At 43.2% G+C, this 17,375-nt stretch overlaps 1 protein-coding gene and 1 long non-coding RNA gene across 4 annotated transcripts; both read right to left on the bottom strand.

Annotated features, from left to right (window-relative positions):
* Nucleotides 1–2,010: 2,010 nt before the first annotated feature.
* NME5 (NME/NM23 family member 5) lies at nt 2,011–10,421 on the bottom strand. Of its 3 annotated transcripts, none has more exons than XM_059860208.1 (7): nt 10,043–10,421; nt 8,988–9,028; nt 8,720–8,886; nt 6,714–6,919; nt 6,279–6,379; nt 5,136–5,254; nt 2,011–2,802 (listed from the first exon to the last, which is right to left on the bottom strand). In XM_059860208.1, the coding sequence occupies exons 3-7, from the start codon at nt 8,846–8,848 to the stop codon at nt 2,731–2,733; spliced, it is 627 nt and encodes a 208-aa protein (XP_059716191.1). In that variant the 5' UTR covers nt 8,849–8,886; nt 8,988–9,028; nt 10,043–10,421; the 3' UTR covers nt 2,011–2,730. The 3 variants fall into 3 exon arrangements, with proteins under 3 accessions (XP_059716191.1, XP_059716190.1, XP_059716189.1); XM_059860207.1 differs by having other exon boundaries at nt 10,047–10,421; XM_059860206.1 differs by lacking the exon at nt 10,043–10,421 and having other exon boundaries at nt 8,988–9,966.
* Nucleotides 10,422–11,249: 828 nt separating this feature from the next.
* LOC132334297 (uncharacterized) lies at nt 11,250–17,347 on the bottom strand. The gene is made up of 2 exons (XR_009488371.1): nt 13,091–17,347; nt 11,250–12,095 (listed from the first exon to the last, which is right to left on the bottom strand). It is a non-coding gene; the product is annotated as an uncharacterized LOC132334297 (long non-coding RNA).
* Between the last annotated feature and the right edge of the window lie 28 nt (nt 17,348–17,375).

Genomic DNA, 17,375 nt, shown 5'->3' with positions numbered 1-17,375 from the left:
ACATGAGAAAAGCAGGGCCTTGCAAATCTCCATGAAACAATCTTAAATCTCTTGAATTACAGTCCCAAACTCTGGCCAGGGATTCATTTCTGAAGCTTGGCTCGCTGGAATGCCCTGACAGATGCAGGCAATGGGAAACTGTCTTTGACTGAGGCTTCTGCCATCTTTAAAGCATGTCCAAGGTTCCTGGCAGTTTAACTCTTCCTGAAGATAATAAATCTCTTGTGAGACAGGAAGGCTGAACAATCACATACTTCAAGACTAGCTCAATCTGTACAGTTCCAAGAACTTCCAGTGCAGGTGATAGCAAGCATATGATAAGCAAAGTTCCAGGAGGAGCTCTGTTGAAAAAACAGAATTGTGGGGAACAAACTGAACTGCTCATTTTATGGACATAGCTCTATTCCAGCACTCAGGCAGTAAAACTAAAATGAACTCCCTCAAAGCTAAAAACGCCCAATAGAGCTCAAAAGGCAAGGTAATTATTTTGGCTTGACAGAGGGAAAGGACAGGTCACTCGTCCCCACAGAGAGTATCTCACCTTGCTGACATCGAAAGGAAACATCTTTCAGTTAATCCGGCTTTTTTCCCCAAAGCTCCATTTTCTGTGCTACGGATTTATAACCCTGGCTAAGCCTGTACCACTCTGGGCTAAATAAAAACCCTAAGTCCATAAGAAATGTAGCAGCACACACCCAAGAGCCTCTCTTGTGGTGTCACAGCTCCCCCCGCGGGATCAGGCTGCTCAGCCACTTCACATTCCCGGGACTGACCCTCTGCCCACATCCCACCGATTAATGCAGGTTCCTCAGGATCTCAGCTGTGACATCTGCTGATCAGTACTTGTCCTATGTGCAGGGACACAATGAGTCAGGATGGCACCCATGGGATAAAGGCAACTTCTCTCTTTCTACCTTTTTCTTAGGCAAATGGAAGCAAACACCAGCCAGCAATTGAAGGTGTTAGCCCCAACATTAGAGAATAATTCCATGATAGATGAACACCTGAATTACAGAGTCTGTATTGTGTGAGTGACAAAGGTTACATCTGCAACACCAGCTGCCCTTGTCCTTTCTCCCACCCCCAGGTAAGGACCCACCTACTCTCATCCAACATAACACAGCTCTGGCACAAAAGCAAAACTAAAAACTCCAGCAGGAACATTAAGGATGTATTTATTGTCAAACAGAAGCACATCAAAATGAGCAGGCAAATGTCATAGTAACTAACAAAATACAGGGGAATGCCTTGTGAATTCACCAGATTTTAGTTTCTGGCATCTTTAAAAAATGTATTTTTTTTATTTGGCTGGCAGGAAACCACAAAGCACAACCGTCCTGTAATTGGAGCAATCAGACACATATGGGGACAATAGTTATAGGCAAAATAAACTGGTTGAAAACAGATCTGTTTAGTATATTTCTAACCACCTCATACATTTATTCTTCATTATTTGAGGGTTTGAGCTTTTTTTTCCTTATCTTGGCAGTCCCAAGATTTTTAGGTTTTGGTACTGTAGGGACCAGTTTCTAAATGTTTATTATCTGGGCTGGCAACAGTGACCTGTTCCACTGAGAGGATAAACAATTCACTTCAACAAAGTTTGATGTTACAGAAAAATGACTTATGTTTCTCATAATTACTCAAATTAGGGAAGCAAGTTTTTTCATGAAACAAATTATGAAATTGCTTGTTTGTTTTGTATTAGTCAAGCATACTCTTATTTCAGAGTTATGAAAATTACACTTTCTTCATTGCAGCCAGTCAAACCATAAGATACAAAGCTTGAAGTTAACAGCATAAGTACAGCTTTTTGAAGAAAATTAAAAAGCCTCACATCCCCAAAAAACAGTTTAGTTACTTCATAAAAGGCAAGAGCATGGGATTAACCCATTGCCTGTGGAAGAGCACTCTTGTGAAATTCTTCAATAGAACACATGGAAGTTTGAGGAAAACAGAAATTTGTGTACGTCTGGGAGCAGGAGAACACAGAAAACACTCTTAAGGTGAGCTGTTCCAATTAAGCACCTTTATTGCAAACATATGTTGGAAGACAACCTTAGTCCTTGACTAAAATACATCCTGTTATATGTAGTCCCTGAGCCTTTTGCCAACAAGATGGGAAAGGTGCATTGAATGTACCTTCAAATAAATCGTTCAGATTACATTCTGACAAAATACATCAGACTCAAGTGAATCATCTTCAAGAACAACCTTAGCTGGGCGATGTAATCAGCAGTTAAAATACCAAAGTTGCTAACATGCCTCCAGTAATTGTATTACATCCAAGTACCTCCCTTTGTAACTAAATTTATGCTAAAAAAAATCACTGAAACACAACCCTTGGCTTCACAAAGCACAGGTCAGGTGGATTTCATTTGGGAATCCACACTGCTGTAAATGATTTTATTCTCCTACACAGCCAAACTAAGAAAATGTGGACAACAGCAGTAAGTCACACCCACTGAGAACATTGTCTTTTCCTAATCACCCAATGCCATAAATTTATTGTATAATTCTACAGTCACTTTGTCAGCAGAGAAGGTATTAGAACCACTACATCCTGGTTAAGTGCAGGGTTATTTATCCCATGAGGACATAAGAAGTTATGACAAATGCATTTACTTTAGACAGTGTTGGTTATACAGTCAAAGGACCAAAAATGACAATACACATCTGTAACTTGGAATGTGTGAGATGGTTTCCACCAAACTCTCACTGCTGATGCTCTTACTGAGAGACGCGATATTGTAGCTTAGGTTTATTAGGATTGTGTTCAATCAGCCAGTCAGCAAGCCAAATCTGCGAACAAAAAAAAAAAAAAAACCAAAACCCAAATGTCTTCAGCTTTCTGTTGCTTTCCATTAAGTTCATAGAAGAATATTATAAAAGCATTATTTGAAAGCTCTGCTACAGATACTCTCCTACTGTGCTGCAAAATTCAGCCCTTTTAGAAAGCAACTGACATGCAGATGACCCATTTTTAAAAAATGTTCTGTAAAATCTTCACAGCCTATTCTGCTTTTGAACAATGCACCATGACCTTTGAAAACAACTTGTCCTGGCAGTGTTTATCTTTGTGAAAGTATAAGACCATTTGAGCCATAGTTCAAATAATTCAGCCAGCTCTGTTTTGGAATGCTGCTACACAATATACATGAAACTGCTTAATGAAATATTACTGCTGACAACACTCAGAGAAACTTCATCCAGTAATCATTCATTAAGAGTGCCAGCCTTCTGCACTGAATCACCTTACAGTACCTAAAACGTAAAACCCAAACACAGTTACTTTTTGAAATTCATCTTTTAAGCTTTCCAGCACGTTGTACTTAAATGAGAATGTGGGAGGCAGGAATGCCTTGAGTCCTAATTCCATCTGCCAGTCTGGGCCTGGCCTTAGGCAAATTAACCTTTTGCCTCGATTTCTCCACTTGTGAAGCAAAGTTTTTAACACATCCTTATTTACTTCACAAGGCTGTTGACGACTGGTTTCTGGAATGCTGAGAACAACAAACTTCATACCATACCGTGAAGAGCTGACAGAACAGCAGACAGAGAAGGTAAGCAACACTCTGCTTTTACTACCACGTATAAAAGGCTTGCAAAGGGAGAGCCAAGCAGAGCACTAGGATTGGTAAAGCAAAAACAGCACGGTAGTAAGAACCCAAGACAGAAATGGAAAACAAACAAAATAGCCCAAAACACAAAACCCCTTAGGAAAACTACTTTGGAAAAAAAGAAATCCTCAAATCATTTGAACCAAATAAATTTATCCTGTATTGCTTTAGAAACGGGTTGAGAAAACCTCTGTGCTGACAGCAAGTATTTCTGAGTGCACAGACACTTTCTGATGCCATCTGCAAAAGGAGAGGAAAGAAGAAAAGGATACTGGAAAAAAAGCATTCCAACAGTCTCCCTGTAAGCCACCTAGCAGAAAACAAACCGAAAAGCAATAGGCAATATCTATTTCTGAAGCAGTATCAAATCAACGCTATTTTCCTTCTGTTACAAGGTCACAGACATTATGGACAACAAAGAAGGTGCAAATAGAATGTTCTTAGCAAAGCTGCTGACACTACTTCATACATGTTTCTTACAAGCAAGGAAGGAAAGCACTGTCTCAATGAAGTTACTGTTAGATACCTCATAATTGATGAGAAAATTGTGCTAAGAATGCAGATTAACTGGAAGCCAAAACAATGAGTTAGAAAGATGGGACATGCAACAAAAAAAACCAACAACAACAACAACAAAAAAATCAGTATTTAAAATAGGAAAGAGAAAACTGAAGGGAAAGAAAATGGGAATACTCTTCAAATATGCAATAGGCTGTTTTAAAAAAAAAAGATATTACATTGTCTCCAATGTCTTTTGGGGATAGTAAAAAGAAAAAAAGGTAATGGGCTTAAAATTGGAGCCAGGAGATTTAGGCTATCTTTTAGTGAAAGCTTTTAACAAGCATAATTAAGCACTGAAACAGATTGCCTGGGGAGACTGTAGATTCTCCATAATTTGGAGTGCTAAACCACAGGCCAGACACACATTTGTTAGGAATAGATACAATTGGTTTGGCCTTTGGGCAAAGGAACAGACTTCATGTCTGTTTTCAAGATTTCTGTGGTAACAGTGCCAGACATACAGATAAAATAAACAGGTTACAAAGCTGGAACAATCAAAGTACATTAAACATGGCCTCATGTATATCACACAGTTCATAGGAACACCCCAAGTGATTTTAAGGCTTTTTTTTCTGAAAAGTATCCTTTAGAAAAATGCAATGTTGATTATAAACGTGATAACGATGTAAAATCCACAACTTCCAGCACAGATTAATTATCTGCATGCCTAAATAACTATTGGTGTGAATGACTGGAGCTTTAAGAACACAAAGATACATATGGAAAAACGTGGTTAATGTAAGAAAACTGATTTCGTTTACGGATTTAAAACACACCTTGTGTCATCTCTAAAAAACAAATCAACTTCTTGAAACCAAATGTTAGAGTAGCTCATCAGCTGACAGCTAAAACAGCACAGCTCTTCACCAACAGAGTAGCTCTGCTATAAACAGGGAGTTACTAACAGCAAGTGAGTGCATCCCAGAGCTGCCAGCAGTGCTGGACTGCACCTACCATGGGGTCTCCTGGCTTCTCTTTGCACAGGGCAGTGAGCCCTGCCAGCAGCGTGGGCTTCACATACAGGTTCAGGTAATCCTGAGCCCTCTGTCCAGTGGGAACTGGCTCCAAGATTGCTGCAAGGAGGAACCACAAGTGTTAGAAAGCAGCCTCTGGAGTGATTAAACCCAACATCCTTCCAAAGGTTGTTTATATGTGAGCTGCTCTTTTCCTTAGTAAGTTAATAATACATCATGGGTTTAATAGCTTCTCCCACAACAAACTGCAAAGAACTAAACTCCCTAAACTTCTTTACTATGTCCCTGAGGTAACTGTACTAATTATAGTCTATTATGAAAAGGGAAGAAGTCAGATCAACTGGGGAAAACCTGAATCCTTGAGGATGCATTTGGGGCAGAAGACAAACAGTATATCCCACGTTTAGCACTTTCTTCTTCCAGTGTGACTCTGGTTTCTGAAGACCCCAAAAATCTCACCTTTAGTCTTGCTCTGATTGTCAGGGTGAGAAGAGACATGGTTTACACACTGGGTAAGGTTTGTAAGGAACTGCAACATATTTTATTAAATTCACTGATTTAGCTGAAAGAGCTGACAAAAAGTATCAATAGACACCTTTTTCTAGCAGTTTCACTTGCATCTTTCTGTCAAAGAGCAAATCCTGTTACATTCCAAACCAGAGATCCTCTTGCAGCCTTTCCAGGTTCTAAGGCCCTTTTCTCTAGCACTTAACTTTGGAATTGCACTGTCATGTGAGCATCCAGCTGCTTTTGAATAGTAATTACTCAGCCTGAATCCAAGAAGAGTCAGTCTTCTCAAGTCAACCAAGGCTGACTGTGCCAGAAACTTGCTGGAGTGTAGTAGCTTCCCAGTTCTTCTCATTTACCAGCTTTGATTGCTCCAGTTCCCAGAGCAGAGTTTGAAAAGTGGAAGCAATCTCTGTAAATACACTGGCTCTTGAGAGATATTTTTGGTAAGCCTTACATAGCAGAAAATGTCAGCTATTATACATAAAAAGACTCACAATCCTGTAAAGCAAACAAACCCAACCTCTCCTAAATCAGTTGTATCTGGAGTCAGGGCAGGACAGGGAAGAGCTCCATCCTCCCCAGGACTGGCAGTGAACCAACTGTACCATTTTACCTTCTGGAAAAATGAACCGAATTTCCTTCTCTGCTGAGGAGATGCTGAGACTGCCGTGGAGCCCATTCCTCAGCTCATCAGTCCCATAGAGGGCTCTTAAGCTAAAAACAAGAGAAATAACTGGTTAGAGAGCAACTGCAAATCCCCTCTAAGTCTCTGCAGCCTGAGAGCACAGAAAAGACATTGGCTTGCTTTTGTTTTAAACATAAGAAGTAGATACCTAAAACCTAATGTTCATACACTCAGCATTCCCCATAAAATAGGTGAACTTTGCATACTAAAAAACAACAATGAAAAGCTGTTGCAGAAAACTGAAGAGATAAGGAGCCTGTCTCTGTACTGTACAAACAAACAAATTAAAAAAAAAATTCTGGTCTCAATGAAAAAGAATGACAAAATACTAACTTGCCCAAGGCCAGTCAGTGAGTTAGTTACCTGTGAGGGTGAGTTATCCTAGCTCTTAGGCTGTTGGATGGTCCAAGCAATTCCTTCCAGTATGAGACTGCACAATTTCTAGCAAGAACCATAGCAACTATAGGACCAGAACTCATATAGGCTGTTAAATTAGGAAAAAACATTTTTCCAAATTGTTCTGCATAGAAGTTGCTACATTGCTCTGGGCTTAACTGGAGCTTCCGTTTCTATAAAGTGTAGAAGAAAAAAAAAGAATTAAAATTCCTTGCTACATTGAAACAGGTTAGAGCATTACAGGCAGCATAGAGTCCTTTCCTGCAGTCCTATCTTCAAGTGCAGAACACAGAATAACTTCTGAAATTCCACTGACTCACCCAGATACCATCCTCTTCTAGACAGAGAGTAACAAAGAGCAGAAGTTTTCCCAGTTAATTAAGGGAAGAGCCCATTTGAGTAAGATGTGATTTTAGCTCCGGCAAACTACAGCAATTTCTAACTGCCAGATGACAGAGCCCTGAACAGAAAAAGTGAAGAGCATTACAAGGGCAGGATTTTATTACTCAGCTGCTACAGCATAATGTTCTACTTTTAAACAAGTTTCTCTCCAGCCCACACTGTTAATTATGAAATTGTTCTATTTTTCATTCAGTGCTTTGTCACTCTCCCAATGGCTGCCTAACCTGCAGGTGTCCAGGATCAGGACAACTTTGGGAAGTTATCAGAAACCAGTCAAGAAAAAATTTTTAAAGTGCATTCTTTGAGCTCAAAGTTGTATAACACGAGAGTTCCATATACTCAGAGTCCTAATAACTTTGCTGTCAAAAGTCACTGCAGACATCAGAAGACTCTACTAACATATTGTAATTAAATAAATAAATAATCTATTTTGTCTCATCTTCTGATACATATTGAATAAATACAAATATGGAATGGCTTGCATTGAAAGGTGTCATAAAAATCATCTTGTTCCAAACCCCATGCCACAGACTGGGACACCTTCCACTAGACCAGGTTGCTCAAACCCCAAACCTGGCCTTGAACACTTCCAAGGATGGGGCGGCCACAGCTGCTCTGGACAACCAGTGCCAGGGCCTCACCACCCTCATAGTGAAGAATTTCTTCCCAATATCCCATCTAACCCCGCCCTCTGGCAGTAGGAAGCCATTCTCCCTTGTCCTGCCACTCCATGGCCTTGTCCAAAGTCCCTCTCCAGTTCTCTGGAGCCCCTTCAGGCACTGGAAGGGGCTCTCAGGTCTCCCTGCTCCCTTTCTTCTACAGGATGAACAAGCACAGCTCTCCCAGGCTGCCTCCGGAGCAGGGGGCCTCCAGCCCAGGGAGCAACCTCATGACCTCTTCTGCAGTAGCTCCAAGAGATCCATAAATAAATAAATAAACATAAATAAAACAACCAGAGAGGTTAGGGAGGAACTGAAAAAAACAAACCAAACCAAACCAAGACTTTGAGGGGAGGAGGGGGAGGGGCCCCTGCCGCCCACAGGTGCGAGGGAGCAGCGCCCCCCTGCGGCCGCCCGGCCCGACATATTTAAATATTCAAAAGCTCATTTCAATATTCATAAAGTCTATTTACCGTAAAAACAACGGAAACAAAAAATTAGTTAGCTGACCAGTTAACTAACAAAAAATTAGTTAACTGGCCAGCTATTGAATTCAATTAATTCTCTAATATCCACTTGCACATTGCACAAAATCTTGTGAGATCTGTATGATATTCTCTCCAAAGAGCTGCCCTGGAAAACTCACACATCTGCTCCATATATTTGCTAAATCTGAGTTTATTGATAATGTCTGTGTTTTCCTGTGGTCAGCAAAATAGTTGGTCTGCTCTGTTCCATCCCATGCACCAAAAAGCATCTCTTTACAGAATCTGGCAGCCATGTTTAATGACAAGAAGAACATGAAGCGATTTTTGGACACACAAGCTTTTAGTTACTGGCTTGATTGCTAGAAGTTAAATATTTTCCTGACTTATAAACTACAGCTATTTTCTCTGGAGCACAGCCTGTTACCTGAAGGATGTGGAATCCTGATCGGAGAATGAGATCCTCTATTTCTTCTTCTTTACCAATGACATCTGGTTTGATGATAGCCAGAGTTCTTTCCACATAAATCTGAGGTTCAGGCATTAAGACTTCCATCCTGGCTTCTAAATTAGAATTCACTTGCCCATTTCGTACTGCAAGGACACCAGTACATGACATTTGGAATTTGTCTACTGCACAGTCACCTACGGTGACACTCACCATGTACTCCAGGAACAGAAAGGGTCATACCCACCTCACAAAATAAATGAGATGTTCTCTACACTTGTTAGCACTCTGTAGTTCATATTCCCATTTTCAGTGCAGTGGCATTTTATGGAAACAAGGCCAAAATTTAATGTTGTTATTCACAAAGTTGGACAATGTTTGAGGAGAGAGAGGCATTATCACACACCCTGATGTGGGCTCCCTGTGCTCCCACACCCTCCATCCACCATGAGCTCCTTCAAACCCCAAATCTTTATCCTCAGACAGGAGGTCTGTGGGTGGGACTAATGACTTGGAGCTGGTTCACCATAAGCATTGGGGTAATTTCTCAATGGTTATTTAATTCCTGTATTTATGGGCTCCAGACAAAATGCCGGTTTTCTGACTGAGCAGACATACTGGCAAGCTGAGAGCACAGAAATTGTGTTGGGAGTGGTGGAACCAGTGAGGGGGTTTCTGACAGACCTGTGTTCATTTGTAACCTTTTCATCACAGAATGGTTAGGGTTGGGAGGGACCCTAAAGACCATCCAGTTCCACCCTGCTATGGGCAGGAACATCTTCCATCAACCCAGGCTGCTACAATCCTCATCCAACCTGGCCTTGAACACTTCCACGCATGCAGCAGCCACAGCCTCACTGGACGTGTGCAAGGGCCTCATCACCCTCAAAGCCAAGAACTGCTTTCCAGTATCCCACCTAACGCTGCCTTCTGCCAGTGGGAAGCCATTCCCCCTTTTCCTGCCTCTCCCTGTCCTTGTCCCAAGTCCCTCTCCATCTCTTTTGGAGCCCCTTTAGGCACTTGGACAGAGTCGAAGGTCTCCATGGAACCTTTGCTACTCCAGGCTAAACACCCTCAGCTCTCTTAACCTTTTAGAGGGAATTGCTAACGCAGGATGCTGCGGGGGATCCTGAGAACCTCAGAGAACTGCACACAATGGCACCTGCAGCCCTTCCCTCGCCCGCTGCCTGCCGTGTCCCCATGCTCCCTGACTCTCTCCACCCGCCCTGCACCAGACCTAGATACGCAGACCCTGCCTGGCTGCTTCCTGCTGCAAAGTCCGCTTGTAACCCCCAAATCCACCTGCCTTGGGGCCTGGCCCGGCTTTGCTATCCCGGCCTCCTGGACTCCGCCGGACCCGCCGCCGTTGCCGGGCGATGGCGGGGCCGGCCCCGGGCACAAGATGGCGCCCGCGGGCCTCGGCGGGGTGGGACGAAGATGGCGGCCGGGAGCGGCGCGGTGATGGCGGCGGAGGCGGAGCACGCTTCAGGGCCCGGGATCGCCGCAGGCTCCGCGCACGCAACGGGAGACCGTGGCTGCCCCAGGACGGGCTCCGCGTGTGGTGCGCGAGTAAAGGGCTGAGTGCCGGGATCTCCGGGGCTCATCTCAAAAGCCTCATTACTCCCTGACAATAAAAGCTTTATGTCGGTTTCACCTCACGCTCAGAACTGCTGAGGGAGCCACGCGCTCACAGCAAACACTCGTGAAGCGACGTAGCGCGATTTATTGGCGGGGGAAAAGCAAAGGAGAAGGCAGCAGCCGTTCCAGGTCATTTCTCGGTGGTTGTGGGGAAGGTTCCTGCGGACGCGGCTCAGCAGCGGCGGCGGGGGGGAGCTTCCGGCACGGCCGGAGCGCTACCCCGAGTCACAGCTCTCTAATGGTGGCTCTCGGCACTGCGAGCCGATTACAGCGGCTCCCCGTGCCACTTCACGCTTAAGACAAAAAGGTGCAACGAACAGGAAACCTTCACTGTTCTGGGCATTAAACCATCGTGAGCTGGGCATTAAGCAGAGCTGAGGAGCCGCATTCTCTGCTGAGGAGCCGCATTCTCTGGGATTTTCCCCAAATTTTACCGCGCTATGGTGCCAGTGGTTTGCTCCCTACACATCGCCTATTTCCCCGGCTCTCTGGGGCAGTCTGCTGGCAGGAATTGCCTGTGCAGTATCCACTGTCCACCCACTATGATCCGTAGTGGCCGGGCACCGAGGCGCGAGGTGCCTCGGTGTCACCTCTCGTGCTTGTTTACCGGCGCTGCCGGTGGAACCGGGCCAGCTGGCCCCGCGCTATCGGGGCGTAGGTGGGGAACGGCCCCGATAACTGCGGCGGTGCCTCCGCCGCCCTGCTCCTCTCTCTCCCTGCGCCTCGCCCCCCCTCCTCACCGTGTGCTCACAAAACTCTGCCATCCGAGGTGCTGGAACACCTGGGGCTGGCGGCTGAGTTCAGCCGAAACCGGACATTGCTCTCAGACCCTTGAGGTGACACTGACAAAGAGACACAGAAAACACAGGTGTGCAGGCGGTAAATTTTAATGGTATCAGACTGAAAAAGGCAAAGGATGAAAGACAAAAAATCCCCTAGGATCTGGAGCCAGAGGTGCTGACACTATGTGCCCTGGTTAGGAAATAACTAATTTACAGCAAAAGCTGGTTTTAGTGTAAGAAAAACTTATTTTGCCTTAATCTTTTTCATGAGTAATGTGAATAATATAGAAACAAGAAATAAAAATATGCAGGTATTTCCTTGTAGCCAACTTGAAATATATTTAAAACCGAAGACTGACATTGTTATTTATAACCTTAAAAAATAAAGGTTCCAAGTGTACTAGACAAATTCAGATACAGGCTTTCCTTCACCAACATGGGCACATTGCATTTGTTTCTTTAACCCTATCCAATAATTCATTTGAAGACATTGTAAACACTGCAACTTCACAGAGATAATGGATAAATGTGTTACATTTTTTAAGAAATGCTGATAGAAAGAGTCCACCAGTTTTTTAGTTTACTTCAGAGTTAATTCAGCAAGTCATTTCTTTTCAAAGTCAATGAGCTCAAGTCTGACAGCCCTTGCTTAAATTTAGCAGTTCAAAGGCTTTCTCTGCCTGCATGAACATTTCAGAATTATTATTATTACATAAGAAATGTTGAATTTAATATCCGTGCTTCACTGTGAAGGTGAATCTCTCGCAGTTTCTTTATTGTGGGTGTTTTTTTCCAGGCGCCCAGGACATGAACCGCACAGCACCTTGCAGAGCAGCCCGAGGCTCAGTCTGGGAGCAGGGCCCGCACAGCTCCTGCCCACCCCGGCTCCCCGAGCTGTGTCACAATTCCTCCCCTCGCTGTTTCCAGAAGCATTTCTGGAGGGCGGAGATGGTCTAATTTTAGTACGGGGAGAATCCTCCTCTCTCCAATGAGGAGCGGCTGCATCTGGAGCTGCAGCCAATTACCCGGGTTTCCTCCTGCTGCACTTCCCACGACGGTTTAATAATGCAGAAACACAAATTTAAAGTGGCCCCACACGTTAAGAGAAAATAACGCTGTGTGCTCCCTAACAAAGCTGCTCAACAGTAGTAGAATTTCCAAGGTTTTTCTAAAGCCTTGGATTCCATAAACCAGACCTTAAAACAATGTGTAAATATCATTATGTTTGTTGTCTTTACAGAGCTTGAAATAATATTTCTGTTAACTAAGTCTGAAGCACCTTCCATAACCTCTGCAGGCCAGAGATGTGCTTTTAGGAAAAGAAACAAAACAAAAAAGGAAAATGATAACTACAATGCAAGGAACTACTGTGGTTCTGAACACTTCTCAGGGCACAGCCTGGCTGCTGTATCTTATCTGTTAAGCGGTTTAACAAGCCTTAGTTGCCTCACTTATTTTTAGCTGGCATGGAATATACCACCAAAGATTGTGGTGGCATACCAATATACCAAAAGATTGTGGCTGCAGGTGCATTTACATCCCTGCAACACCAGGTAAGTAACATTTTAAGGAAAAATATAATTTCAGACCTTTGCCCTCTGATAGTGCAAGAAGGTGCAAAAACTAATGTCTTGCAGACTGTTAAAAAGGAAGGAAAGAAAACCAGAATGGTGAAAATAAGTGAAGAAAAGCTAAAGGAGTAATATACCAACTAGTAAAACTGATTAAAAATAAAACTTGCAAATAAAATAAAATAAAATCTTTTAGCTTTGTTTGCATTTTGAGGTTAAGTAGAGAAAAATGTGTTTGCTCCAGCAGCAATGTTCTAACTATACACTTGCCACACATACAAGTTTCATCCACCATGGGCTCTCTTTCCTTTATCTCTTTTCATGATGAAGTGTCATACCTACCCACAGCACCAGCTTACCTTCACTGCTTGCTCCACCCATGCTTGCTCTTGCAGTGCAGAGTGACGGAAATCCTGTGATCAAGGCAACTTCCTCTCCCACATGCCTACTCTCCTCCATTTCTGCCTTCTCAAAACTAAACAATTCTCCTTCTGCAGCTCATCTGCATGCTTGTAATCCCAGTGAGCTTTTCATTGCTGCTGCTTAACCCTTGTCAAGCTTTCCTGTCTGTTTTCCTCTACTTGTTATCTCACAATTTTCTGTAGAGATAAAAGACATAAAATATTCTCTTCATGCTTCCTCTGTCTACAAGTCTCTAAGTGGCAGTAACAAAAAGCTTAGCAACATGTCTTCTGTAATTCCATCACTTGCCCTGATAACTTCACCCCATTTCATTTCCTGATCTTTCCAACACTCACTCCTTAATTTCTTCACAGCTTTAGTTGTTCAGTCTGCTCTGATTCATAGCACCCACAGAGATATGCTTGTCTCTTTTATCATTTAAAAAAAAAGAAGGAAAAAAAGTGCCTTTGGTATAAGTGCCTCTTGTCACCTGACAGGTTCTTCCAGTCACATCTCTTTGTCTCTTGTTGGGTTCTACCCTAAATCCCCATCAAACTTGGTTTTGCTTCCTCTTATCTGAAAGCTTCTCAATCCATCTTAAACCAATCTTGCGTGCCCTTCAGTCACATTTAGCATATCTAGCTCACGTCTCAGCTTAGTTTTTCTCATTTTTCGCTTCTCCAGTCATTGTTTCAGCTTGGTTTGTCAGTCCCTTCTTTCTTGTATTTCTTTCCTTTTTCTTCAGGAGCATTGGTGAGCACTGGCCTTGACTCTCCTCCCTTCCCTCCAAGCTCACAGCTCAAGACCCCAATGTACCTTTTGTTTCACTCTGTGAAGACATCTCCTGTTTCCTGCAGCCCTACAACTGAATCCCACTACTGCCCTTTCAGATAAACACCTTCCTGCTTTATCCCACCTTGTGGCTCAGGATGAGCTCCTGTTGAGGTTGGGGCTGACAATATTCTGTATAAATACTGCATATAGATATTAGGCTTTCACCCAAACTTTAGAGCAAAACCACTTGTGTGTGTTTGCTGCTTCATTGTTCTACACAATGTTTAATATAATGCTTGCTTGGATTATCCCTGAGGCCACCAAGCTCAGAGATAAGTAGTCACTGTCATCCTACCACAATGAAGAAATGAATGTATTAATAAACCAATCTTTTATCTAAGAACTTAAAAGAGACAATTGGTTAAATAAGGCTTTTTAAAGCATATATAGTCAATTCCTACTTAAAGACATCTTCTATTCATCTTAATTCCACGTAGCATAAGGAATCCTTTTTGCCATACTTATTTTGAGCCATTACATACAGTCCCATCATTAAAATATATGGGATTATTTGCATAGTTGTTATTATTGTTATTAATAAAACGTATTTACTTATGCTGTGCATAAAGACTAACTCAGACAGAAGTTTCCTATAATGTGGTGCTTGGTGCAGAGTAGGCAGTCTGTGACATGAGATGCAATCAACTTAGACAAGACAGGCATAGGATGTGGGAAACAGAAATTACATCAAGTTTTAAGGCAGTGGATGATATGTTGTTTCTCTCTCTTTTTTTAATTTTTTTTTATTTTTTAGAAGACAACTTAGAAAACTCATCAGGGAAGTAATGAGGAAATGGAGAGGATGACCAAGAAAAAGAAGGAGGTAATGAAGATAGGTATGGGACAAAGCCCATATGAACAGACAGCAAGGGCAGGGTTTGGCATAAACTGCAAGTCTGATAGAACAGCAGAACTAGACCCAGGATCAGAAGGCCCACATGCAAGTAAAATTCAGTGGAATTTCAGTCAACACCATCAGTAAACATAGCAATTACAGGATTAAAAAATGGCAGTGATAGGTTTTTTTTTTTCTCAGCAGCAAATGTGTCATATAGGGAGAATTACCACCCAAGAAGGTATGTGTGTACTTTTCTTTGATTAACCACAGTCTTTGAGTGGGGAGTGAAAAGCAAGACCAGAACCCAAGTCACGGCCCAGAGGAATTCTTTAAAATTACCTGTGGCATGATGGGGCCTGGTGAGACAAAAAATAATCACAACAGCCCATATTCTCAAAATTCTCAGTCCTTGATGCCTAGATGCATAAAGAATGACTGTTAGTTGGGCCAGTCTCAGTTCTCAAAGCAGGCTGCTTAGGCATCCTACAACCACATGGTTTTCCTGCTCTTGGATATGGGACACCAAAGGTTTAATCAAACAGTTTAATTAACATAGGACAACTGGGAATCACAGAGAGCCCTGCCAGCTGGGGCCTGCTGGAATTGGAATTGCCAGGGTGGAGATGGAGAGGGACCTAACCAGGAGAAATGGGCAGTTGGAAATGAGCAAGGCTTTAAAGAAAGCACTGTTTAGTCAGAAACAAGAAAACACTTGACAAAGTGCCAGTGGTAGGGAAGGATGAGACAGGTTCAGCAAAGCAAAAAAGAGAACTGGAGAATAAAAAGAGAAGAGAAAGGAATGGCAAATGTATGTAGAAGTCCTAATGAGATGACAGTCATTCACGTTCTCAGCAAGACTTGATGAAATACAAAGCAGATGTTATGGGCAGTGAATCTTGCAAGAAAATGAAGTTATAAATATATAATCCAGAGCACTCAGGTTATGTCCATCAGCTGAGCCTGACAGACCCATGCAAAGTGCTGTAAATTTCATTTTACTCTCAGGTTCTGGTCTGTAAACTTTTAACTTCAGCACAGATGCATTTCTGCAGTCACCTGCCACAAAAGGCATGGCACAAAAGGTGCGAAAAGAAGGTGGGCAGGGAACCAGGGCAGTGGCATTCACCACTGCATCCTCAGCGTGGCCTTGGCTCCCTGTGACTTAAACAAAGGTGTGGTATTTCCCCACTAGGCAGGCTATCAGCACAGGCTGAGGGAATGCACTGAGCTGACAGATGGTTGTAATCACAAACCACATCTTCTTGGTACAGACCTGAGGGGTTTAAAATCTAAGCCAAAGCTACTTGAAAAATCACAAGAAGCCCCCTTTCTGGATGTGGGGTAAGCTCCTCTGACATGGTGTAAATTATAGTATCTTATAAAAAGTTTTTTGCTTCTAACATTCTATTAAAAGTTCAATACAAGGAAACGATATAAAAATATATTCTCATAAAGATGAACATCTCTATCACCCAACATCTACAACCTGTCCTGGGGACATTACAACTTCCAAGTGTACTGGCCCTGCTCTACTATCTACTGCCTTGACTTCAAGGATCATTTTTTTTTTACAAAGTTCAGCATAAAGTTGTGGTTGAGAGTTTGTGTATACCATACCCTACTCTGTCAGTAGCCTATGCTGAGACAGGCATCCCTAAAGATGAATTCTGATCTACTGTATTTAGGATAAAAACTGTTCTAAAAGCAGCTCAGCTGAAGGACAGTTCATGATCCAGACCAGATCACCTAAAAAGCTTCTCCACTGTTTCAATTCACAAATGGCTGTGGGCACTCCTGAGTTTTAACAGCAGATTAAACTTGAGCCACAAGCCATGTTTGACAGAGGGTGGAGCATTAACATATGCACTCATTACTGCAGTAAGTTATAACAGTAAGGTAATAATTGTTACTTTTTGCCCACAAGCGAAGGGCTTAACTTTCAGTTTTATTTAAAAATGTGTAAGCTTTACCTGTATATCTAGAAGGCAAAATCTGCCCCTTTGGCATGGACAAACAAGACATTAGGAGGTATATACCATAAAACGATGTCTGGTTACAGGGAGCAGTCGTCTTCTGGACTCCTCACCCACAACTTTGCCAACAAGGCTGACATATCCTTGGGCAAAAGGAATTAAGGCCCAGACACGTGCTCAGCGCTCCAGCCCCGAGTTATGTAATATCCAAATCTAAGTTTAAAAACAACGAACTCTAGCCCCTCTCGGTTGCAAAACCAGCAGAGCTAGAAACATTAAACAAACCTTTCGTCCTGGAGTAACTGACTCAGAGTGCGTAACACACCTCGGGCTGAACCGGGGCGGCACTGTGAGTAAAGCACAGCGCTGCGGCCGCAGCCGGACCCTCCCGTGCGGAACCCGCGGGCCCGCTCCGCCGCGGCCGAACCACGGACCGTGGTGGGAGTGCCGATCCCGATCCCGATCCCGATCCCGATCCCGATCCCGATCCCGATCCCGATCCCGATCCCGATCCCGATCCCGATCCCGATCCCGATCCCGATCCCGATCCCGATCCCGATCCCGATCCCGCCTCGCCCGCCTTTCCCCCCGTGGCTC

Source organism: Haemorhous mexicanus, chromosome 15 (genome assembly GCF_027477595.1).
Source record: "Haemorhous mexicanus isolate bHaeMex1 chromosome 15, bHaeMex1.pri, whole genome shotgun sequence".
Taxonomy (NCBI): Eukaryota; Metazoa; Chordata; class Aves; order Passeriformes; family Fringillidae; genus Haemorhous; species Haemorhous mexicanus.
Note: the sequence above shows the minus strand (reverse complement) of the source record. Positions and strands in the feature narration are given on the sequence as shown.

Excerpts from the sequence above, each read along its gene's own strand:
- NME5 (XM_059860208.1), bottom strand. The coding sequence starts at position 8,848 with ATGGAAGTCTTAATGCCTGAACCTCAGATTTATGTGGAAAGAACTCTG. Across the intron at positions 6,920-8,719 it reads CAGGATTCCACATCCTTCAG|AAACGGAAGCTCCAGTTAAG; the intron begins GTAACAGGCTGT and ends TACACTTTATAG. Across the intron at positions 5,255-6,278 it reads TCGGTTCATTTTTCCAGAAG|CAATCTTGGAGCCAGTTCCC; the intron begins GTAAAATGGTAC and ends TCCTCCTTGCAG.